The sequence below is a fragment of the Pagrus pagrus genome (genome assembly GCF_965226575.1).
Source record: "Pagrus pagrus genome assembly, chromosome: 7".
NCBI lineage: Eukaryota > Metazoa > Chordata > Actinopteri > Spariformes > Sparidae > Pagrus > Pagrus pagrus.
In genome coordinates this window covers 15994916-16021221 of record NC_140191.1, presented here as the reverse complement: position 1 = coordinate 16021221, position 26306 = coordinate 15994916, and the positions used below count along the sequence as shown (strand labels likewise).

The window sequence follows — 26306 nt, the reverse complement described above, 5'->3', positions numbered from 1 at the left end:
GGGTACAGCTTTAACGCGTTATCTGAATGGTCCGCAGGCCTGTCAATCAACAGGGGCACCCGCCCACAAGCAGAACCGTTTAATTCATTTAAAGCCCGCCTTAAGTAATCAGCGCCTTGTAGAAATAAATTATAAACCGTGGAGCTTTACAGTTACTTTAGCGTTAAGCATACATTTAAAACGCAATGGATAACAAAGTTGGACCGTTTAAATGTAAATTTTTCGGTGTTTTATCGGGAAAAAAAGGTTTTTTTAGAACCGTTAATGTTTTGTCCACTACCGCTTTCCGTAGCAGCCACTCAGTCATTGCTTTGAGCATGCGCAGTACATCCTTTCAGCTCAACTACACTTGCTTCCACGCGTGTGTAACATTCACACTTTGGGAAAAGTCTGTTTTGAAGAACGAAATTGGAGTTATAAGACGTATATTTCAGCACTATGGGAGGACAGGCAAAGGGCAAAAAGAAAAACAAGCCGAAGAGGAAAGACAACTGTCCAAACAGAGGTAATTTTCTCCAGTGGCTCAACATTTTGCTAGTTATTTACAGTATGTAACGTCAGCCTCTTAGACAACAGTTAGTCATAACTCTGTTATGCGTTGCTTTCAACTGACTAGACAAAACTAACCCTGACTCTCCATTAATCCGATCACATAAGATTCAGGTATTGTTGGATTGACACCCCAGGAAAGAATGAAAGTAAGAATGCACGAGAAAGCCAAGAAGAAGACATCTGAGAAGTACTCTGTGCAACAACTACTAGAAAAGGTAACATTGGCCAGAGATATCCATAACAAAGATCATGATCCAGAAATGTCATGCATGTGAAATTATTATATTTTTTAATTCTGATCATCTACTGCGTGTTTGTTGTATCATATGATCTTCTGCTGCACAGACAGAGGAATGCATGGACACTTTTGACTTTGAGATGGCTGGCCTTTTCTGCCAACGAGCTCTGGATGTGGAGTCTGATAACCTGCAAGCTCTGGACATGCTGGGACACATCTGCTCTGAACTAGGAAACACACAGAAAGCCAAGGAAATATCCTTTATTCAGCCCCCCTTTTCTTGTTTTGTATCTCTCAGTAACTCAATTCATTTCATTTAAACACTTTGATATTTCCATGCTGTTTAAAGGTTGTTGCCTCCTTGACCAATTCTCTCTAAGCTTTTCTGCGTGCAGTCGCACTGAGCCCAGATGAAGGCCACAGTAAATACATGTACCTGGGACAAATCCACACAGGGCAGGAGGCCGTGGACTACTACACAAAAGGAATACAAGTCCTGCTTTCTGCACTGGACAAACAAGCACAGACCACAGTGAGTGCACTCCCACACACACACATTCAGTTTATGGTTAGTTAGTTATACACTCTACATCAACTTGGAGAAATTCAATTGCGCCTGGGTGTTAATGAAAGTGTAATCTTCTGCATCTTCACAAGAGGGGGCTGTCGGACTATCTATCTATCTATCTATCTATCTATCTATCTATCTATCTATCTATCTATCTGTCTATCTATCTATCTATCTATCTATCTATCAGGAATAGTAATGGACGCTCACGGTGTGATCTCAATCTTACACAAATTATGACTATTCTTTTAATCCATGCAAATGTAACTAATCACATATAAAGGACAGGTTATTAGAAAACACCTCGTTACATGCCTGTCACAACCCATATTTTAAGCTAAGAATGTACACGAGTAGTCATGTGGCAATTCTCTGAACTTTTACTTTCAAATGTTTTTATTCTGAAGCCCCATCATGATTGTCACATATAACAATCTAATCGAATACGTCTTTAAAAAAGTTAGTAAAAGAAACCCGTAAGCCTCTCCTCCCCTCCCTCTCTCTCTCAATGCTGTTTAAGTCTTTTAATCTACACAACCTAACTCTGCAATCCGCTGCCAGATTTTTTCTGATTCTTTAAGCCTGTCCTTGAGGACTGAGCTGATCCGCTCCAAAGTATCTCTTAATGCGGTCAGCTAATGTTTGAATTACAATGTTTCCTTGTTTTTGCTGAACATCAGCATAAAAGTTTCCTTGCCTTAAGTATGGCATAGGACAGGAGTTGTTGCAGGGTTGTCTGGAGTTTAGCAAATATTTTAGCACACAGAGCACATCATTGTGACGTTACATGTACGAAAAGTGTCTAAGAAAATTAGACAAGAGTTAAAATCTAATTTAGAATTAAAATCTAATTTGGCAAAAAGCATGGCAAATGAGAAAATATAATGGGATACATTGTAACAATGGCTGAGCTTTAAGGTGTTAAATTATTTCTCTGATTGAATTCACTAGTTGTCTGACCTATATTATTGTTGTCAAGTTAAATAACTCGTGTACAGTATTTAGAAGAACCAGGATCCAAATATTTACCCAACAGCCTCCTTATTTTTCGAGCAGATGTTATATGTAACAAGGAATAGGCATGAGTTATTCTTTGTAATTTAAATCTTCATAGACATTTTTCACAGCAGACATTTTTACTTGTCGTCGTAGGAAAAGCAGGTGTGACTAATAACATTAACAATGGCTCCAGTCTAGTAAGAGTCCCAGTCAGCCATGGCAGTGTAAGAATGAGCCAGGAATTTAGCCATCATTAATTTTTATTATTTTCACCTGTGCTTTTCAGACTGTAACATGTCAAAAAGTCTGCTGTGAAAAGGGCCAAATCAGATGCAGTTTCTTTGGGAATATATAACGTGTAGTAAGTTATGTGTTTGTATAATAATTTAATATAACACGTGTTTTCCTTCTTTGGATAACTTACTTGTAGGGATGCAAGATACGGTCAGAAATATCATATTGCAGTTATTTTGACAGAAATTGCAATTGCATTGTGACTCACGTTTAGTGGAGATGATACATTTTGTTTTACTGAAAAAAACTATAAAAATCACAGTGATGTGATATTTGATGGGGTTTTGTTTTCTTACATCTAGAGAACAAGTTTTTTTTTTTGCGCCATGGCATCTCTGCAGCACTGCAGAACTTCAGTATAGTGCTGTTTTGTCTCATTGTACCTTGTTAAATTGCACCTTCTGCCAATTGGATTTTACACTTAGCCATATTGTGATTCTGATTAGAATGTTATTAATTGTGCAGCCCTACTTAATTGTTAATAAAAACAATCTGGATGCCATGCTTAATGTATTATGATTGATAGCACCTTTCAGGACATCTGCCCTCTGCTTTTTAAGCAGGCTGAGGCTGGAGCTGCTGCCCCACCGGATAAGGACCCTGAGCTCCCCACAGCGAAGGATGTTTGCATAGCCTACTGCTCCATCGCTGAGATCTACCTTGCAGACCTCTGGTACTGGAGCACACAGAGTTATGCTCTTGACACTTATAACCCCATGTTCATGTCAGTGTTTTGGTAATGAATTGAGCTTTGTCTTTCTGTGTGTGTGTGTGTCTGTGTGTGTGTGTCTGTACATGTAGCATGGAAGAGGGAGCTGCAGACAAGTGCAGAGAGTTCATTGAGAGAGCATTACAGCATCACTATGACAACCCTGAGGCTCTACAGCTCATGGCCAGCTACCTGTTCAGCACAGAGAAAAACGAGGTCAGTCCACACACACACACACACACACACACGTGCACACACACGCACACACACTAAGGATGAATTATCACCACATTAAAGCGGGAATCTGCTGAGTTAATTATTCTGGGCAAATTGAATTGTATGCCATTAATCAGCAGATGGACACATACATTAACACGCACACACACCGACAGGTCATGCCGATAGGAATGTTAATTACTGGGCTGATCATTGAGGTCATATAGTCATCTGATAAAGAGAGAGGTGAGCAGCGTATTGGACTCAATTTGGAAAAGAAGCCACAAGAACTTTGCTATATGAAGCTTCTGACAATGAGTTTAGAAAAATGGCTGAATATTTTCACCATTTTAATTTTTTTAGCCAAGACATATTACAAATATTGCTTCTTTACCAACTGATAGGCAGACAACATTCAAGGCAAAACCTTCTTTCTCACCTTCTGTGAGAAGCTTATGTGGTGCATGCTTAAAAATACATACAACTAGTACCATTTTGTTTTCCTAAGAAATGCAAAAGTGGTAAAATTCTACAAACTGTGAGTTATTCAGGTCACTAAAGGATCTTTGAGGTGAATAAAAGATTTTCCAATGATTATATTGTAGAACAAAATGTGGTACTAATGTAGCAGTAAAGCCCAGTACAAGTAATGATGTCAACCTGGCAATTTTTTGTTTAATAACATTCTTCTTTTCGTTTTCAAGGGAACAATTGTATACAGATGGTATTGGCAAGATGTCAGCACAACCTGAGCGAATAAACACAACTTAAGAAATTATTAAATAATTCTTTGTGGTCTTAACACTGAAGAAAAACAAAAGATCCTGTTAACTTAAAGTGGATCTGTACTACCAGCTGCAAGCTGTAGGGGTCAGGCTGGCTCCAGTCACACTTAACAGCATCCCACATCCAGCAACAGCCTCTTTGGGAATACTCCTGTAATAACTTTGAAAAACAAAACAAAAATTGACCTCAAATTAATCCACAGGTCAGGGTAATACTATAAAGATTTCAAAATCTGACCTGTGAAAGCTAAACTCATGATTTAAACACAACAAATGCCAGCATCTTTACTCAATGTCTTCATCTGTGTGTTTGTGTTTAGTTCCACAGTCATACACACATCTGTGAATTTACACATGTATGCATTTTGCTGTCTTCAGGAAGGCAAAGAATACCTGTTGAAGAGTGTAGGATTGTGGCTACCTGCCCAGAAACAGAGTGCAGCCTCCTCCAGCACAGAGGAAGACGTGCAGGTGAGTAGGAGCTGTGCTTGGTATTTCTCTGACAGCAACCAGCCCTCATAAGATCCCGGTTTATTTATAAAGCACTTTCAACTAACGGGATTGTCACAGTGTGCTTTGCAGTGAGCACAAACATAAGGACACCAGTAGAGATAAAAAGTCAGAGATAATGAAAGGAAGGATAATAAAAAATAAAAGATGGAACAAATACTTCACAAACCTGTGTGCTTGTGTGTGTATGTTAAGAGAGAGCAGTTATGAAAGAGCAAAGCAACACCAGGAGAGTCTATGAAGGATAAGTAAGCCAATTACTACAGGGAATTTCACAAAGAGAAAGGGATGGTTGTAATGTCGAAGTCAAGATGCGTTCTAAATGACTCCAAATAAATGGTACCTGAGTTTGCATTCATATAAGGAGGAAATGTGATATCAGAGGGTGCTGATTTGAGACAAAAGTCCCAGTGGCACCACTGTTATGACTCTTATCTCCAGGAGCAGGTTGATCTGAACTCAGCCTGCAGACACTTTCGCTGTGATTAACAGCCATGTAGTCGCAGAATGTTTTGTACCTTGAAATTGGATCGCGTTATTATCAGACAAAAGGAAGAAATATGTTTGTGGATGCTTGTGTAAACACTCACTGTAGAGGTGGCGGTGTTGTCCCCTTTTCTCCAGAACGAGGTCCCTCCGTACGAGTCCCGCATCACCACGGCCAAACTGCTCCTTGAGTGCGAGGAATACGAGGTAAACTGTTGTGTGTCGTGCCTCGCGTGTGCGTATGTTTCATTGCGAGGGGGCTGCCTGCCATTCGTATGTGTGTGTGTGTGTGTGTGTGCATGTGTGCTTTCCGTTCCGGTGAATAGCGCTGAAGGTGAGAAGGCCATGGCTAGTCTTTATCCCCTCTAGAGTTCTGTGTCAATAATTGAAGAGTGGTATTTACAGAGAGGGACAGGGGTAAAGGGGGGCGCACAGGGGTGGAGGTAAGTGAAGAAGGAAATAAAAGGAAGTAGGTTCTAGTCTGATAAATTGCCGCCATATCTGTGAGACTGCACACGTCTAAATCAATCATCAATTTCCAGTATTAATGGCCGTGATTTCACTGGTGCTAAAACCCCGAACAGTCATTAACGCTTGAAGTAATTTTCTGTGATTACTGCCACACCAACAGCGGTTAAGCTATTTTCTGTTGTGATGCAGTGATTAATTTGTAGTCACTCTTGTTGAGTGGTTTATGGCTATCACTGACAGGAAATGAGAACAGTGTCCTCCCCTCCCCCCTCAGCTGCAGTTATATCTTTGTGTGCGTGTGTATGTGTTGGTTGTGGGATGGGCTGTCAGGTGTATCAGTAAAATGACAACGTCTCGGTCCACAGTTTCTGACATGTCATTTGTCTTCATCCTCCTGTTGGTGTCATCATGCCCCAAACACAAACTGCACACATTCAGAGTGCATCATAACGGGAATATTTTGCTGTGTGCGCATGTACGCATGTACACACCCATGCACGAGTTTGGTCATATTTGCTTTTAGCCATCAGCTATGTGCAAGTTTCTGACGGAAATTGAGCTTAAGGGTGACAGTAGAGTAGAAGCAAGTTATTTTCTGTCCGTCTCTCCCAGACTGGGACTTAGCCGGATTTGATAAGAACATCCTCTCTCTTCTCTTTCCTTCCTCTACTCCTCTGTCACACACACACATTTTTTGTGCTCACTATCTATTCTCTCCCCGTGGACTATAAATCTATTCACAACTCTAAACTCTGTGTAAAGTTGTGTGCTTCCAGTCTGTAAACTCATCAGTTTGAAGGCTACCTCCTCAGCAGGGTGCCAGAATGAGACCGTTTGTCTGTTTTTTTTTCCCCCACTGAATGTTTTGTTTTGGCCAAACTGAGCCAAGGCTTTGAAAATTCATTTCATATATTTGCCAAAGAAACATATAAATTTTTCGTGTTTTCTAAAGCTGCATAGAGTATTCAACTATTTCGGGTTTATAAGGTTATAAATAATAAAAGTAGTGGAAGACAGAGAATGTGCCAAAAAGCACTTGTCTGTCTCTGTTGGAGATTAAGCTCTTTGTCTGATGAGTGCAGTTGGGCATTGCACATTCACATTATCATGTGGTTTGAGTTTGAATTGGAGTAAACTGGGCATTTGCCAAAAATAAAAATGTCATGCTGTTATCACTTTGGCTAAATTATCTAAGTGTATGATATTATTGCACAAGTTACTGGGGAAAAAAAATCCCCTGTAGGGCACGGTGAGGACAGGTGGAGTCACAAACTAGAAAGGCACACAGTCAAGTTCATACCTCCGTCACGTTTGTCTACATCAAATCGTATTCATGGACACCCACTACCTAAATGTGCATTTACCTTTTTTCATCAAGATCCACGCATTAGTCCCCGAGAAATTAACAAAAGTGTTGAAAAACGCTATGTCTCGCAATGTGAACGAAAGTGAGAAGAAAAAAAATCATGGATCCGCCCTTTTATTCGCATTAAAAGTTAATTGGGTCTATTCTGGACTGAGACCCATCCTCCATCCAAGTTTTGTGGAAATCGGTTCAGTGGTTTTTGTGTAATCCTGCTGACAAACCAACAGACGGATGGAGGTGAAAACATAACTTCCTTCGCAGAGGTAAAAATGGCAATTAGGTCGTTTCCCCTGTTAATGGTAAATAGACGGCGTCTCATCGTTTATAATCACTTAATTAGGTGACAGTCTAAACAAGAACATCACACATTAAACATATGACCTTTGCTTGTCTGAAATAGCACCTCTGCTCCTTTTTCCTTGAAGGTTTCTTAGGGTTTATTCAATTAAGGCAAATTATCATCATCTCATGACATTAATGGAGGTGGTCACTAATTCAGAGCCAGTGGGCAGCTTCTGCAATGGAAATGATAAACCTAAAGTAGGAAAGTGTGCCATGACTTTGCAAACCTTTTTAAAAGAGAGCTCCCCTTTCGCTTCTTTAGCCTGAGTGCACGTGAAAAGCCCCTCATGGCTGAGAAAGTGGCTATTTTATGATACTTGGGTCAAGGACATCAACTGATGATTAAAGCAAATTAATTGTCTCATGCTCTTTGTTGGCAAAATAATTTGGACTGCAAAAACTGTTGGCTAATTAGTTCTTGAAAACATCGGTTTCACGGCTGCTGTTCTTCCTCTCAGTCTTCTGTTTCAGCGAGACGCGGATCAGTTAATTTGGAAGGAAAAACCCTTTTGATTGTTTTTGAGGGAGACACTTGAATCCATGCCAAATGTGTTTGTGATTTCTGTCGCTGTAATGGAAATATGTAGAAAGCATATGAGGCCTGTGAAGTAATGATTGTCCAGCAGCCTGATTCTGAGCCAGTTTCTCTAGCACTGAAACGACTTGTTAATTCAAAGATTGGTTGATGGAGGGAAGATTAATGGACGGCGGCTTTCATAATTGATTAATTGTTTTTAGCTATTTATATATTTATATATTTGCTCTAATATCGAAGAATTTGCTGCTTTTCTTAGTTTTATGTCATTGTTAATCAAATATTGTTTTGTGTAATGGAGTGTTGGTTGGATAAAAGAAGCAATTTGACAATATAATTGTGGGTAAATTGCAACTTTTTTCTTATATTTTATAGACTTTACCTGTGCTGAAATGATTTTGGTTTCAGGTGATTAATCAATAAGTTTGTCAACTGTTCGTCCTGAGTAATTTATTAAGCAAAACACCAGAGCTACAATGATTAATTGAATAGTTATCAACAGCTAAATGTATTACCTAGATTAATCAGTTTGAGTCATTTTTTAAGAAAAATGTAAAAATTCTCTGAATCAAGCTTCATAAATATGAATATTTTCCGATTTCTTATCCGCTGTGATAATAAACTGAACTGGATATCTATGGGTTGTGAACAAAACAAGACATTTGAGGAAATCAGGGGGGGTTTTGCTGTTGTTTCATAGACCAAACAACTAATCGATTGATCGAAAAAAAATTGTGAATAATGGAAATAATCTCATCTGCAGCTCTTAAAGACATCAACTGTTCCCTGTTTCCATCTTATCCAATGTGAGGACTTGCTCCTTTTCTTTTCTTTATGCAATTGTAAATAGAGTATCTTTGGATTTTGGACTAAACATTATATTTGAAGACATTTTTCAATACCTTCTGTCATTTTATAGACTAAGCAATGACTCAGCTAGTCGAGAAAGTAAAAGACAGTATTTAATAAAGAAATGATTTACAGTTGTAGTCCTAAATTCAGTCTTTATTGCTTGTTTATACTGACTTGTTACTTCATGTTTTCATGAAAAACAGATGTGCTTCCTGATAACAATGCGGCCCTCTGACAGTACCCTGTTTTTCTCACTGTCACACACAAACACACAAACACACAAACACACAGACGCATGTATCACCATCATCATCATCATCGCCCATCATCACCACTAATTCACTTGCCATGTAGCAGACAGACAGCCAGACAGGCACCCTCCCCTGACAGCCATTAAGGTGTCTGTTTGGCGTAGTTGTCACAGCGGCTGATGGTTAGTTACTCATTGTTGTCACTCTTGTTTGCTTTCATGTTATTCATTGAACATTTTCTGTTCTTAAATTTAGTTCAGGATGGAGCGCAGCGTGTACTTTCCAATGTTGCAGCTTGCAAGTACAGTTAGCACTGACATCCTCAGGATTTATCTACTGAAGTGTAGACGTCCCTGTTTTGTACGTGTGCCTGTGTGTGTGCGTGTGTGTGTTTGTGTGTGTCTGTCTGCATGGCTTTCTGTGTGTTAGAGATACGGCTTGCCCTCGCTTGTAAAGTGATTTGTCTTTCTCCTGTCTCTGCTGTGCGCTTCGGTAAAATGATTCTGTTAAACAAAATTGCCTGAAGATTACACACATACACACACAGACACACACACACACACACACACACACACACGCACACACACACACACACAAAAACTGCACATGCACACAAACTGCACGCACACACAATGGCCATTATAAATGAGTTCCTCCCCAGTGTGCTGCTTTTTTTTTCTTTAACAGGTCCTGAAATAAAGAGGACAGTGTGTACATTGCGTCTTTGGTGTGTGTGTTTGTGTGTGTGTCTTTGCGGTGCACTATGGACCAGTTTTGCATTGTTTATTAAGATACTTTTTTGCACACTTCCTTCCAATTTTCTCACTTTTTCCTTCGTAGTACCCCCTCTCTTCCCCTTATCTTCACGGGAATATTAATCTTGTTGTTGTTTAGAGCGTGAAGCGGCTTAGGAATCTCTGAATCTTTAATCACTCGCCCCTGGGTTGACCAGTGTAGTTAGGAAGGAGTACAGTTGGAGACGATATAATGGTTCGTTGCGCATTTATCCTGGCTCCCAGATATCTCTTGTTCTATTTTTGTTGCTCCAAAACTGCCTGTTCTATCAGTTGTTTAATACCCAGACAGATCTTCACTCCTATCTCTTATATCTAGTGCTTGGCTCGAATTACTGTTTGTGTGCATGTGTGTGTCTGTCACATTGGTGTGATACAGTGAAAGTCAAGTAGATAATTCAGAGGCTGGGCATGAATCCAGTCATCATCAGTTGGGATTAGGTATTTTTGTTTGTGTATTTTTAATCAGTCATTAATTAATTAAGGACAGTGGGTTTTCAGCTGATAATTGGTCTAGCAATCAATCAACTGACACCCTGGCATGCACATCTGCACACCGCTAACAAGATTCTCTAAATTAACCCGACTCTCCCTCAGTCTACTCAAGCACCTGACCTCTTTATCGCCACCGGAAGCCGTAGTCTTAAAGAAAAGCAAAGAAGAGCAGGAGGGGAAAAAATTGAGAAGCGCTGCAGCTAATAAGACTGCCTTAACAAGAAACAAGTGCTGCTTGTTGTGCTCACTGTGGGTGTAGCTTTGTTAGATTGTGTGACTGCGCAGCTGTGTGTGTGTGTGCACGGGTATGTGCATGTCTTTTATTCTTGCCCTTCACCATGGGTGATTGGCTAACAGTCGCCTCCAACCTGAAGTTGACAAAAATCAATATATCATCACCTGGGGCCTCTCTCAAACACAACACAACACACACACACACACACACACACACACACACACACACACACACACACACACACACACACACACACACACACAGAATCCGCAAGGAGAGAAGCAGAGCAATACAAACATACAGCCTACTTTAGTCAAGGTCTGTTTTCTGTAATAGAAACTTCCCACAGAAACTGACCCCAGACTGTGACGCACTATGGCATAGGTCACGTAACATTTAACTCCTTTGAGAGCTCAAACTCAAAACTATGGCTGGATATTTACAGGTAAACAATAAACTTTATTGTCTAAAAACTTTTCTTGAAATGTGATAATTATAAATCACCCCAAGCGCCATTTTCTACACCGTGTTCTTTAAAACCGTAAGTTTACATTTTTACCGATACACCTGTGATGGGCCAATATTGGCTAACTGATTTATCGGCTCTAATCTTTGAAAACTCCCCAAAAGCACTTCGTAAATGTTACGACTGGGCAACTCCAAATACCTCAATATTAATATCGTAGAGGTGAATATTGCTACTTTCACCAAGTATTAGCAGAATGTGGTTTTTGATAAATAATCATCAGTAATGTGGGTATAATGACTAAGAGGGTAAAGGCAAGTAGAATAGTCTGTTGAGTTCAGAAAATAACATAATTTTACAGTAACGCAGCCTTTAAAACCAAGAAAAGACAACTCTTATGCCATATCATGATATAATGCTATCCAAAATCTAAGACAACATAGATGTGTTGCCCAGCCTTACCTCAAAAAAGTAACTCTTTTGTGATTTCAATGAATCAAAATGTACATTTACGGCACAGTAAATCACAGTAAATCACATCAAATCATCAACAACTGGAAAAGTTGTGGAGCGGAGTGCCGTGGGCACTGTGAATATAATGACTGTTAATGTCAGTAAATGGATTAAAAGGGCTATCGAGCAGAGAAACTAATGTCATTATTGATTGTGCGATAAGCAGTGGTGAGTGTGTCTATCGACGGCCATGTCTGTTGTCTTGTTGGTATCGACGGTGGTGTATAAGGGAGGCTGGCCTCGTGGGCGCTTATCAGACCCTCTGATCACTCTGATTGATCGTGCTGCCTAGGAGATGAACAACACTGTGCCCGTGTCTGTTTCTTTGTCCACTGGGTCGAAGCTGTGTCAGAGATGAGACGATGAGTGTGTACTGATGAATTTGTTAAACCTAAAAAGTAATTGTCTGGTGTGATGATTTCAAGTCATATTTCAGGCTTTTAACCCTCCATTTCTCTCACTCTCTGCGTTAGATGGCGGTCGATGTGTTGGAGGATCTTCTGGAGGAGGATGATGAAGTCGTCCAGGTAAGCAGTGAAGTGAAGGCAGTGAAGTGAAGGCCCGGCTGTTTTCGCTTTGTGAAAAATGTGGTGGTCAGCTTTCTTCCCCGTTCTTATTTTGTATGTTTTAATTTGCAGGTGTCAAAATGCAGAGCAGTTTTGTGCCTCTGAGAGTAGGATATAAATCAGAATTTCATTAGTTTATAATCCATGAAAAATAGCAACAGTAAAATGGTGTGTGGGTGAAAGTGTGTATGAGGTCGATGCAGCTGTAAGTCGTCTTTTATAGAAATAACAACTCCTAAATCTGCATATTTCTTCAATTGCCTTGAAACAGCTCTTTGCTACCACTAGCTTCAGCAGTTTGCCAGAGCAAAAGAAACCAAAATATTACAACCGATATGAAATCGGTTGACTTGAACAATGTCAGACTGAATGAACAAAATCTAAAATGGCAGTTCAGCCTGATTATCAGTATAGTCCGTCCCGACTAACTGACGATTCTTGAACAAACTGTTCTGTGGGATGTGTGCCTACGTGTGCTACTTGTCAGTGCTCAGGATTAAGTGATATCTTTTCATGTGTCCCCTTGCAGGCAGTCTTGTTTTTGTGATACAGTAGCCCATGCTGGATCAGACCAACATGTAGGTAGATCTCTCATCACCCAGAGGTGGCAAAAGTAGAAGTACAGATACTTGTGTATAATGAGACTGTGGTAAAAGTAGAAGTACTGATATAACTTCTTTACTCAAGTTAAAGTAACATGCAAGCAACAAATTAAAGACTCTGAAATGGTCTCAAAGTATAAAAGTAAAAAGTATCCCTCTGAAGGACATTTCTACCCGCCAGTCTGTGCAAAGCTAACTGAACCTCATGTCATGTTAATATAATTCAAAGCCGATTAAAGACGAATATCGACAATTCCCCTTAAATGCGTTAAAAATTCAATTAACGAGCCTGTTTTGAAAATGTAAGCAGTAGAAAGTTCAGATATTTGTGTTAAAATGTAGGAAATAAAGTAAAAACTTGCTGAATAATCGTAAAAAGGAATTTATACTTTGCTACTTCCCACTTCTGTCATAACTCCAGTGGGAAAGACAAAGCCTCAACAGGAGCACTTAGCTCCTTCTGCTGAGCCACTGTTTATGCGTGTGCACAAAGAAGTGCCAACACACCCACACCTTTGCATTACTTGCTCACACACGGAGTACAACTGAGAAGTTGAATACCTATTAGAGAGTGGCGTAAATGGCAGTATTTTCTGTGCTTTAGTCGAAACTATGTGCTGTCAGCTTGCTCCAAATCCCTACTGTTAGTGGCGGAGGAAGTGAAGGTGTGCCACTGAGTGTCAGATAGAAGAGCACAGCAGCGTTTCTCTCTCTCTCTCTCTCTCTCTCTCTCTCCCCCACTCCCCCTCAGGCTCAGCCTCCCACACACACCCCTCAGCTGACAGATTGAGAGCAGTCATCAGGGGGCTGAACTTTTAAACTCGCTCCAGAGACGCACAGCTGTGACACTTGATTTGAGCAGGCCTACAGCCAATCACACATGCATACAGTCACCAGTTGTAATGGTCAGAAAGTGTTTTGTCGGATCATATCACACTTATGCAGCTAGAGTCATAATAGTGATGTCAGAAGTGTATGACAGACACGTTACTCTCCCTCTCTCCCCCCTTCTTTGTCTTGCTCTCTTTCTTATTTCCTCTCTTAAGTGCAGTAGATAAGTTGTTAGCTCTCGCCTCCCTCTCCTTGCTCTTGCGTATCTCAAAGTTGGAACCTTACTTATAAAATGTTAAGTCTGCGCAAACAACTGAGCTCGTTCCTTGCAAATCTTGTTTCAAAGGTATTCCGTTCATTCATGATGCTTTTGTTCTTCCTTCAGCAGCACCATATGGGAACTAAGATGTGCCTCCACTTTGAAATGACAATAGTCCCAGTGATTTGATTGACAGACGCAGCATTTATTTTATTATGTGTGCTTCTGTCTGGGGTTGTGGAAGGGTAGAGTGGATTTTCTGAAGTTCTTAATTAGCTAACTTTCTCATGTTTTAATTTTGAGTGCAGATGCACAAGCCATCTCTACCACATGCACAAATTATTTCACAGTGGACCATCTGTAGAGAATTTTTCCAGCCTTGTTCTCGCTGTTTTTGAAGATATTCTCATTTGTAGAGAAGTTAAGAATTAAAGCGACCTGATTTCACTCTCTCTCCCCCTGAATATACACATATTTACATCAGGACACATCTTTTTCTAGGTTCTGCATTCACAGAAACTGTTTCAGTGATAAAAATGTCACACCGCTGGTTCTGCAACATTACTACATTTATCCAGTGCTGCTGTTGTTCTGATAAGTATGGCTGCAGGGGGTAGCCTCCCACTCAGCATGCTGAGCGGCAATTCTGAATTCAGTGTGGCATGCATTGATGTGTTTGTTAGCTAAATGGTTGATTTGGCAGAGGTGGAGGCCTCTACTGCCTCTGCCCTCACTGAATAATGAATAGAGCTAATATTTGTATTTTGGTGCTTGAAGAACAGTGGGAGGATGATCTTTGGCCTGAGATGAGAGGCACATGCACACCTCCAAGTTCGCTGGGAGTTGAATGTGATTGTGTTGTGGAAGAGCAAGCATAGTACAGTGTATGTGATTATGTAGGAGACAGAATGTGCGATTATGGGAAAAAAAAGGAGGACGAGCTGATTTTGGTGTCTTTCTGCATAATAACTCGTAGTTAAACATATGCCTCCACTTGTTGTTTGAACTCTGGAGCAACTGGAGTATTTCAAAATGTTCAAGCACATACTGTTGTTTTCTTTTAACATATTCAGATGCCAAGTTAAGATCTGTGAGCCAGTTGAGAGGCCCTAAACACAAATCTCTACATGGTGCTCTCTTGAATTGAACGATGCTCACGCATCTGGTGTCAGAACCTTGCTAAGTGTGGTACTATTGCAACAGAAGAGGCTAAATTATTGCCAAATAGTCGCGAATACATCGAGCCACTGTTACGCATGAAATTTGAACAGTTTTAGCGAACACACACTACTACGTTTAATAAAAGACAGCTAACCCACTGGAGCGACACAAGATAATGATCTGGCTATTCTCTGTTGGCCCAATCTGATGCAGCCGTTCATACATAATGTAGTATGAATGAGGCAGGAGTTTTGAAAAAAAGCCAGTTACACGCTACACTGATGGATCTAAAGCTGTGTATTTAAAATAATAATGATGGTACTATCAGTGTCCTTATGAAAATGTGGCAGTTGAACCTCAACGATGCTTAAAGAACATCCTTCATCAAAAGCTTGATAGTGTAAATGAGCGTTGGACAGACTGAAGTGTGTGTTTGCCTTTCCTGTTGCCATTATAGCTGCAATATATGCTAAATATGATATAGCCTGCCATTAAGGCACAGTATTCACACTTGTCTCTAGTACAGTATTGTGTTGTCACCTGGAAAATGCAAGCAGTTCATATTCATATTGTGTCTCTCATGTCCCATTAAGTAGCAGCTGCATAATGAACAAAACATGCATATGCATCAATATGCAACAGTCAAACAATCAAACTAACCGTTAGTATTTATAGATGTCCTTCTGTGGTTATTATGCCTGGATACACTGCCGACATTCACATCTCATTATCAAGTGCTTGTGCCATTGCTAAACGTGCACTTCTTACAACCTCCTTATTCACACCTTTCAGCTTGACTTGCTTTTTGCATTACTTTGTCTTTTAAAATATTGTTTTCTTAATAACATTGTTTTTGTATTGAAAAGTTATCAAAACATGGAAATTTGCAGAGAGTTAATTTCTGAGGAGGCAGCTGGTTTAAGTCGTGAACATAACTCGTTCTAGAGCAGGTACGGTGCGAAGCTGAAGCTACAAGGATGATTTAGAGCATCACTGACAAACAGGCCACCAGTATGGAACCAGAAACTCAGAGTCTAGGCTCGAATTGACTTGTAAACACAAGGGCTAAACCCAAATATTTGACTGTACGGATATTCGTTTGTTGGGTAGATATTCGTTTTCAATTTTGGGATTTGAATATTTTTTATTTTTTTTATTTATTGATTTATTTTTTGCTAAATCAATAAAGGCAAACTGCAAAATTGCTGTTATGTCACAAAAAGTGCGTACTGGTAGATTTAACCAAACCTGTCTGTATCACAAACATGCATTACACACACCCAAAACTTTTGGTTCGTCTTTTTAGTCAAAAACAAATAACAATACAAACAACAACAGAATTCTAAAAAATAATCGCCTTTTAAACCGAAAGACACGTTGCAGCATCTTTGTCGTCCATCCCAGCTGAGCTCCCACCCCCCGACTGAAGCTTTGATTATTCGCTGTTGATTACTACCAAAGCTCCGGAGCTCAAAATATTGTATTCGGGACAAGTTAGTACTAATCCTGCTTTTTGAGACAGGACCCATGAATGTGGTTCTTCTGTTCCTCCACGATTTCTGTTGAGGTAGAAAGACACAGAGAGTATTGAACTAATATTCCCTATTCTAATTTAATTGCAAAGCTAACATTGTTCACAGCACAACCTGTGAGTATGATATTATTTGAAATGCAAAGAAGATGTTTGCCTCAGGGTATTTTTTCCCATTTAATTAAATAATGCTTTGGTATATGTTTCAATAAAGTAATTGCATCTTTTGCTGTAGAAAGATTTAAAACAAATTGTTAGTGACAGATGGTCAAGTCACAGTGTTGAATTCACTGTAAAGCTACAGTATGTGCACACGTGCATTTACATTCATGCAGGATTTGTAAATGAGGACAGTATACTGTGTGTCAGGACCGGATCAGGATGACAGTTATTATGTGAGTGATAGATTGCTCGTGTGTGTGTTTGTGTGTGTGTTTCCATGTTATATGTGTGGAACCTGTTTGTCAAAGACAGACGTGGGATTTCATGCAGACATGCTCTGTGAGGGTTACAAATCTGTTTCCCCTGTCACAGCTCACTTACTGCAACAAAGAACATTTTCTCTCTGTCTGAATCTCTGTGCCTCACGCCCCCACCTAACCCGCCTCTCTTTCTCTGTGCCTCCCAGGTGTGGTATCTCTCTGGCTGGGTGTGCTACCTACAGTTGCAGAAGGCGAAAGAGCAGCAAGAAAGAGAGGGAAGAGAGGTGACTGAGGAGGAGAAGGAGGAGTGGAAGGCATTGAAGGAGGCGGCCAGAACGTACCTGACCAACGCAAAGAAGGTAAATCAGGTCACGAATTCTGCCCACATACAGGGTGGTTGTGTTTCAACTCATATGTGAAATTTTGTCCTTTTTACTCCACTACATTTATTTGAAAGCCTAGTTAGCCAATTAACAACTACTTGTTTGATTTTCTCTCATGATCAATTGCCAAACATTTAATGGTTTCACCTTCATGTGATGATTTGTCTTAAATGATAAGAAACTGAATAATTTTTAGGTTTGACAGAATGAGAAGATGCCGCTTTTAGCTCCAAGAGGTTGTGAAGCGCATTTCTCACTATTATTACTAACAAAACTATGAATGGAACAAGAAAACAAATCATCGATGATGAAAACCATTAATTGCAGCCAAGTATAAAATGGTGAGAAACTAATTAGCCTCAACCAAAAAAAAATAATGCTTCGGAAATAATAATCTAATGATATAACACATAACAGTGTCACAGTCACAGGGGCTATTTCTCTGTTTTAAGTACTCTTACTTTTTGACTTTTGATTTTTACTCAAATGCAGGAATTTAACTTGTTATGGATTATTTTTAAAGTGTGGTGTTGGTACTTTTACTTAAAGAAGTATTTCACTGCTGGAAAAAAGCACAACACTATGCAGTAAAAAGACACACATATTTTTGAAATTGGCGCTACATGACCAGAGAAAACAGAGATGAAGGGCTTTAGTAGTCCTTTTTGCTTAAAAGTTAGAAAACCTACTACAACCAGAATGCACTGCGCTGCACTGGTCCCATAAACCATTCACTGAGGGGTGACGTGAAAAAATGTTTTTGAAAGCATATTAGATGAGAAATGAAAGTGTAGTAACATAATCTTGGTTTATAGTTTATCAGCACTGCCTAGTTTAGACAGTTCGATTGGAGTTTGATGAGACGCCCCTCACTCATGACGATACTCTTTGTGTCCATGGATGAAACAGCTGCAGTTGATACAATGCACAGCGTCCTGTATAATACAGCCGACATTGCAGTGATACAGTGCTGGTTGAAAATCTGTAAAGTTCATGTTTACGCACAGGATTTGAATATTTCTTATGCTGCTGTGCACAGTGACCGTGGGTACAGATAGTTACAGGCAGTACACTGTCAAAATAGACAGGACTGATAAGAACCAGTTCTTGTCAGAGAAGGAGTACTTGCAGCTCTGTGAACATGAGAGGATCCAAACTAAGCTCCATTGTTGCCACAGAAATGTCTTTTTGTAAGATCTCAAAGAGGTTTAAATATACCCCTGTCTTTCTCCTATTCCCCCTTTCACACACACACACGCACACACACACACTTGGAGTGATGTGTCTCATTCATTCTGTCAGGGAGCTATGCCTCTATGCAGCAATGATTCATGTTAGTCTAAAATCCAATAGGCTTGTAAATCAGACAGCACAGACTGAGGGATGGCAGTCCCCACCTACGATTTTTTTCCCTCTCTTTACTTTCTTCTCCTTTTCACCTCCCCACACAACTACCCCCACCCCCTTCCTCCCCTCGCCGCTTCGTCGTGTCCTTCTGCAGATGAGGAGGGGCAGCAGAGTGGCGATATATTGATGTCTGTCTCTCTGGCCAGCAGTGTAGTGACAGGCCTGTCTAACCAGCTTCCACTGGGGATGTCCACACCTGAGACAGGAGTGGGGTGGGCTTTGAGCTGCCAAGAGGGAGAATGGAAGAACCGTGGGATGGAAAATAAAAGCAACAGGGCACATATAGTTTTAACTGCCAGCTTTATGGCAAGTGGAAAAATAAATAAAAACAAATCGAAAAAAAAAGGAATCGAGAAACGGAGAGAATTGAGTACTTAGCTGTTTTTGTAAAGAGGGAAAGACTGCATAGGAATAAAAAGGTGAAGGACTGGTAAAAGAATTGGGCGAGGCGTCAGAGCGTGACAAGTAAACAACAGAGCTGTTTCTTTGTAGAGTGAGCGAAGCAACAGGTCCAGAATAATGTGAAAGGTAAATGAAGACCTTGAAAAGGTGAGGTGGAATGCGGAGAGAAAACAGCCCCCCTCTTGATGCACTTAATTCCTCAGCTCGGCACTTTTGCCCATAAGTGTGTGTGTGTGCATTACACACACATATCTACACTCAGAAGTAAAGATTCTCCCTTGTTTATATCAGAGCTTTGTTTCTGAGCGTCACTGTGAGTGTTAATTATTAACGATGAGTCAGTCTGCTAGTTAAAATGGGCTCCAACATGGAAATGAGGCCTCAAAGCCCAACGGCTTGTTTTGGCGCCAGTCCACTTCTCTGCATACTTTATGACTTTGCTAAGTGTGTGTGTGTGTGTGTGTTCGCGTGTTGTGTGTGTGTGCGTACGTGTGTGTGCGCGTGTGTGTGTGTGTGTGTGTGTGCGTGAGACAGTGAGAGAAAGCATGTGGCTATGCGTAGGTGCACCTTATGTGGATGCACATATTTAATTATGCTTGTGTGCGCCAAGTTGCATATCTAATTATTTGTTAAGATATGTCTTCATTATTCATCTCTTCTGTGATCGATACACATGCACGCTCGCGCGCACACACACCCGCTGCATTCAGCTGAGATGCTCTAAAAAGGAGTGATAGGGAAGAATGGATGGGTTGAGAGGACAAGAAAGAGGTATAGGAGAGGAGCAGGAGTGGGAGAATGAAAAGGGAGGCGAGGAAGGGAACAGATTGGATGTGGGGTGTGTGTTTGTGTGTGTGTGTGTAGTTGTGTGGGTGCAGGGGGTGTAGCTGGTGAATAGTGGCGAGGGTAAAATCAATAGTAAACCGGACGTGAAATGGAATTTGAGTCTCAGCCAGATAGGGTGCGATTGAGGAAGGATCTGCAGTGTATGCACAGAGGACAATGTTATATATGTGTGTGCATGTGTCTATATGTGTGTGTGTGAGTGTGCACAAAGGCAGCTAGGGCAAACGGAGGTCAAAAGCTTTACTATTTGATGTGGCTGAAAGGGTATCCCATGAGCAGGGATTGTGGGTAGAGTTGGACCGAGGTGTGCTTGTCATGTAATTTTAATGCCTTTCCTTACCAAGGATGTGACTGGAGGACTGAAGTGTTAAGTTGTGTGTGTGTGTGTGTCTTTGCGCGTGAGTTTGCGGTCAGCCCTCTGGAGACCTCCATCGACATGCCCTGTTCACACTCAGGAAGGTCTAATCTCAGCCAGTGTCACACCCTTGCCAGTGAAGAAAAAATGTGTATGTTTGTTTGACAGAGTGAGACAAAGAAGTTAAGATGAAGGAAATATATTGATTATAAACCAGGTCACGGTGCTGTTTTCAGAAACTGTACCTTTAAACAAGCCGTCAGGACTTCTGTTAGGTTATGATCTCACAGTTAAACTGCCAGCAACCTTAGCCATCGACCTGGACTCTGATCTGGATGTGATCTGATGTCGTCCGACTGCTCTGCCTGAACTCTCTATGATTTATGTTATTTCCTGGTGTTGCAAAGTAACTGCCATCTGCCGCTAACTGTAGCAGCTGCTGGCTAGTTAGCTCAGTTAGCCATGCAGTTAGTGGTCCCAGCTGACTCTCCCCGATGAAAACCTCCTCCTCCTGGCAGTCCAAAGCTCCTGTAGTAGATGTGTAAACATCCACAATTCCCCTGTTCTTTGGGCTCCCACTCCAAGCAGAGTGAGCTGATCGGACTGCTAGCTGCATGGCTAACTGAGCTAACTAGCTAAAAGCAGCTACTTTAGCAACGAGTAAAGCCATATGTCCATCAGAAAATATCAGTCGATATCAACAACATATACACCGATACCGATCTGTGTTCTCTGTGTTCACTTTTTTCTCCTACTGTCTTTCTGTGTGTGCGTGTGTGTCTGACTCCAGCCAATACACAGATTTGATAGGCTGAGTAGTGTCACATGAGTGATTAACAATGCGTACAATTGGTAGTTTCCTGGCTAAAGGCTAGAAAAGCTGCACGTGTTAAAATAAAAACATCCTGTCAAAATGTAATAATTCTTAATAATTCCTCAGATTCGGGTTCAGACAGGATGTCATCTGGTATTTTGGTCATTTTCGCTAACAAGGAGGGGATGGCCTCCCCCCTCATCCCCCTCAAACCGCCTACTGCTTTTTACTAATTACTGCTCTCTTAGTAATGAAGAGATGTACCGCAGGGAGTGGATCGTTTGGTCTACAGAAGGAATGGGGAGAGCAGGAGAGGTACTTGAGAGGAGGGCAAGATTTTGGCACTATTCTGCCAAAATAGCACGTGTGTGTGCTTGCAAGCAGAAGTACAACTATGAAGAGGTATTTATCTCCTTGACAGGAAGGTCATTTGGTGAGACCGCAGCAAAAGAAAGCCAAAGACGGAGTGTGGGAGAGTAAAACGGTCAGGAGACAAGCCCGGAGAATGAAGGCATTAGGAATTGAAATGAAAGAAGAGGTGAAATGAAAAGGGAAGTTAAGCATAGAAGTGAACAGAAGGTGAACAATGATGGAATGATTATGCTTTTACCACATAATCAGCCCGTCTTTATACTGCATATGAGTTGGAGAAAGGGCTTCCTACCAAGAAATGAGGGGAAAAGAATCAATTTTGGTATGAAGGGTACATTAGTGCTTATTATTACCCTTTTGTCCGCAGCATACTGGACCGACAATGAGCTCTTACAGTTAATCTATGCTGGTGCATACTATAGACATATACAAAGAAATCTACTAAGTGTAGAGAAAGACATGAATGAAAGCTGTACTTCTGATTTTTTTTTTATGTCGGTACGTATATATATTTATTTATATATACCTTTTGTTGCAGATTTTTATTTTCACTATTATGTCTGTACTGCAGGCTGCAGTGTAATGACCATAAACAGAGTAAGGCCTCATTCAGCTCCAGATATCCTTCTGCTCCCATGTTCACCTGAAGTGAACATAATTCTGCTTTGTATTAAATTCCCTAGGCTTTTTCAATTCTGTTACCACGGATTGCAGTCGTTACTGTAGTTTTCATGAAGTCCTCCTTGCCAACTCTTCTCTGTAGAAGCTTCTTCACTATGAATGCTGCTATGTTGATCTATGCAACATTTCGTACTTGCACCTCAAAAGTTTCGAATTTGTTTCCCCATTCAGAGGTTTCCCAGGTGAAAATATAATGGCAAAGAGCAGTGATTTTAAGAATGTGCTTAGCAAACAGTAGAGAAACGGAGATTATTTTATTTCATATAAATTACATTTGACCCTGTTTACATCCATTTTACTAACGTGACTCGCCGGTCATCGGTAGTGTCCAGTATGAGGAACAGTATCGACTTCAAATGAACATGCTTTATCATTCCAACAACACGTGATCATAAGAAAGAAGAAGAGTCTGCAGCAGACCGTCGGCCAAAAGCAGCCCTTAAACAGCCTCATTCTGGCCCTTTGACCTTTTTATTAGGCTAATTGGCCCATTCATTAGTTACGTCTGTTGCCAAGCACAGAAATACTCTTATTTCGTTAAAAAGTTTTGGTGCAGGCTGTTTAAGCAGGGGAATCAACAACTTCTAAGATTAAAAAGGTGCATTGTTTTTTCTTTTGTATACAAAATATTTCTTTTTGTAAAAACTAATTAACAAGGCGGAGAGAAAATTTAAATTGCATTTTTTTAAACACATTAAATTCCAAGCTTTAAATGTCAGACATAGGGAATGTAAATGTCTGGCCCCTTGGCACTTCTGATTTTTTCATTCTGGCTCTTCTAAAGATGTGGTTGAATAGACCTGGGCTACAGCCATGCTAGTGGCTCTGTGAGGCTGAGTTCCATTTACCTTGGAAGCCAGAACTGGTAATGACTTCACACCCGTGTTCCAGTACAACAATTCAGAAAACCAAGATAGGCGCCTCCAGGAAAGCCTTTGTTGTGCTTGCCATTGTTAGCAATGCCAGAATGCCAGTTGATAACAACGCATTAGGTGGCATTTTGCTCATACGGACACCGTAGCAACGTGTCCGCAGATAAGAGTTGGATAGTGCTGTGTGTACCACTGGATTAATGAGACGCAAATAAGACAGAAATGCTAATAAACAGTAGATTCCACAGTTTTCATTTACAGATGATAAGCAGAGCAGCCATCTTGGTTTGGTTTCAGCCATCGAGGTTGTTGAGCTCCTTTTGTTGTGTTCCAGTTTAAATTTCTGTCAGAGTACTTAGAAATTCCGACTCATGTGCTGTCAGAATTATCGGATGTCTTTCCAATGCTTTTCCAACTTGGAAATTCACACGCATGCCCTCTGAAGTCGGAACAACAACTTGGAAAGCCGGAGAAAATTTTGGTACACATCAGAGTCATTCTATTGTTTTCCAACCGTCCCCAGAGCTGTTGCTAGCATGGCTGGAGAAAAAAAAAAAACAATAGCGAGTAGACCATGAGGACAGATGTGTCCACGCATCCCTGCATGTGTAAGTGTATTTTATGTTGTGTATGTTTTGTGAGTTGTTATGGCGGTGGTCAAGTGTGCTGTGGGCTGTGACACGGGGCTTGAAAGTAGAGCAAAGTGGACCATGAAAAAGTTATACGATTACATGCACTCAGACACACACACACACACACACTCTCACACTCTCCCTCCCTCTCTAGGCAGCTCTCTGGGCCGTGAAAGTGAGAAGAGAAAACATAGGCTGTTGCAAATGAGAAATGCCTGTGTTTTTTTGCGACGGCGGTGCTGATCTCAGCAGCGTTCGGCGCAGAATGGGTAAAGAATAGCTCCTGTTTGTTTAGCTAGCTGAAAGCATCACAATGAATAATCACAGACTATCTCGCAGACACACCATGCTATTGATTTGAAGGAAATATCACTCGTACAAAAATGGTTTCCAAATAACATTCCATATGTTCACTGTATTTATTATATTATTTCTCTTATGCAACTCATATGAAATACCCCCTCTCCCTCTCACCTAAGGCTGTGATGTGCAATTATTCTGTATATATGGTATATTGTAACGTGAACCCAACTTTTATTCAGTGTTTGTTGTGGATAAACATCTCCAGGCATTTCTCAGTGACATTGGCAGAATGAAAATCAGTGTTTTTTTTCCCCTCTACGTGTGTGTGTGGGTGTGTGTGTGTGTGTGTGGTGCTTGATGGAGGCTGAGAGGGTCAGCTCTCCCCCGGTATCAGACCCTGTGCCTGGACCTGGTGTCACGCTCCACCTCCCTGGAGCCCCAACCTGCAGAGACAGCATCCACTTAAATATATACACACACACATACACACACACACGCACACACGCACACACTGAACATTCTTACACTCTAAATGAGTTCCCATGGGACTGCGTGTCTCCTGTCAGGACCTGCTGTTGCTTAGAGACTGGTCCTGGGGCAAAGCAGTCACACACACTCTTCTTCACTCTCCTGGCCTCGTTACACTTTTAGTGGGAATGATGGCACTCAGCTGCTTATTGTCCATGAGCTCGATTGAGAGTGTGTGTGTTTGATAGACGAAATAGAATAATATTCCTAGATCATATAAACCCTCTCCCCCTCTTTTTCTATCTAGCCTTGTTTCTGGAAAGAAAAACATAAATATGAATCGCTGTATCAGTCCCCCTCGCTCTGTACATGCACACACAGAAACGCAGTGTTTATGCTTGCTGTCCTTAGCAGTTTTATCACCCAGCCCCACTTTGAGTTCAGTAATTACACACAAGCAGTGTATTTTACAGAGATAAATCTGCTGCCTGCTTTGAGAACAGGACTTTTTATCTTGCTCTTTCACGGCATATTTCACCGAGATAACAGCTCTGATTGTATGAGTGTGTATGTGTATGTGTGTGTATGTGCACGCACATGTACGCAGCATAACCATACGTGCTTCAGGATACGTTTCTCTACGTATATGTGTGTGTGTGCGCACGCATGTTGCAACGGCAAAGAGGAAGATAAATGGTCTTTTTTGTCTCCTGTGCGGCTGAACGGTGTATCAAATGTGCTGATTTGCCAAATGAAAGACAAAAACTGTTTACCAGCGTTTTGCGAGCCGTGACTGTCTCGCTGACAGAATGCAGCTGCTGTTGGATATTTCAGGCGGCCTAACCAGCACTTAGAGACTTAAAACCTCCGGGCTGCTCGCTTGCCTCAACTCCAAGCTGCTGCTTACTGATGCCATAGTGATGCACCGTTATCTTCAGCGACACAACGGAAGAGCCTCGGTCGAGAGCTTTTCACTCACCATATCTCATTTTCTTGCATTGCCTCCGCAGTATAATTTTGCACTTCATGTTAAGTCCCAGCGTTTCTGCTGTATAACCTACTTTCTATTTCAGATTTCCATATTTCCAGTCTGCCTGCTAGCCCATTACACAGTTGCATCATCCTTTTTTTTTGTCTTCTTCTTTTTTTCTCTGCCTCTTCCCCAGCTGTACAGTAAGCTGCGATGTGATGACCAGCCGATGTTGGAGCACGTGGAGCAGCTGCTCGGCGAGCTGGGAGGGGAGATGGAGGCAGAGGAGGGAGACCCAGCCTTGGATGACGATTATGAACCCTGCAGTGATGAGGAGGAGGACGATGCGGACGCACCCATGGAACACTGACCACAGCCCCTCGCTCGTACTCTCTGTGATTTAATTTTTCCCCATTATGCTTCCCTCTAGCTTAAATGTTCTGGTGCCCTGTCTAAAGTGCCTTTTTACTGGTTATCCTTTCACACCCGTTTATCAAAGATGAAATTTGAATTGGGAAAAAAAAAGAGTGGCATTAAAAGCTGCAGTGTACTCAATCTCTCTCAGTCAGTTGTTTAATGCTTTTGGTGAAATAAGTGCATACTTGAGTAATGCTTCCCTTAATCTCCTTGACAGACGTTGATGAGAGAAATTAGTTTTAGAGCTTTACTTCTTACCAGCAGCAAAAGCAAAACACCTTTGAATGCTTTCACCTTCTTACATACACCCACGCATCGGTTTCTACAAGCAGACA

At 41.0% G+C, this 26306-nt stretch overlaps 1 protein-coding gene across 1 annotated transcript; it reads left to right on the top strand.

Moving 5' to 3' along the window:
- Nucleotides 1-9: 9 nt before the first annotated feature.
- LOC311259359 (uncharacterized protein) lies at nt 10-26109 on the top strand. Its single transcript, XM_084356472.1, has 11 exons — nt 10-505; nt 658-767; nt 898-1044; nt 1170-1322; nt 3215-3324; nt 3453-3576; nt 4740-4832; nt 5496-5564; nt 12151-12204; nt 17256-17408; nt 25751-26109. Exons 1-11 carry the CDS (start codon nt 439-441, stop codon nt 25922-25924), a joined length of 1254 nt encoding a protein of 417 aa, XP_084212598.1. The 5' UTR covers nt 10-438; the 3' UTR covers nt 25925-26109.
- Nucleotides 26110-26306: the final 197 nt, after the last annotated feature.

Excerpts from the sequence above, each read along its gene's own strand:
- LOC311259359 (XM_084356472.1), top strand. The coding sequence starts at position 439 with ATGGGAGGACAGGCAAAGGGCAAAAAGAAAAACAAGCCGAAGAGGAAA. Across the intron at positions 1,045-1,169 it reads ACACACAGAAAGCCAAGGAA|GCTTTTCTGCGTGCAGTCGC; the intron begins ATATCCTTTATT and ends AATTCTCTCTAA. Across the intron at positions 3,577-4,739 it reads TCAGCACAGAGAAAAACGAG|GAAGGCAAAGAATACCTGTT; the intron begins GTCAGTCCACAC and ends TGCTGTCTTCAG.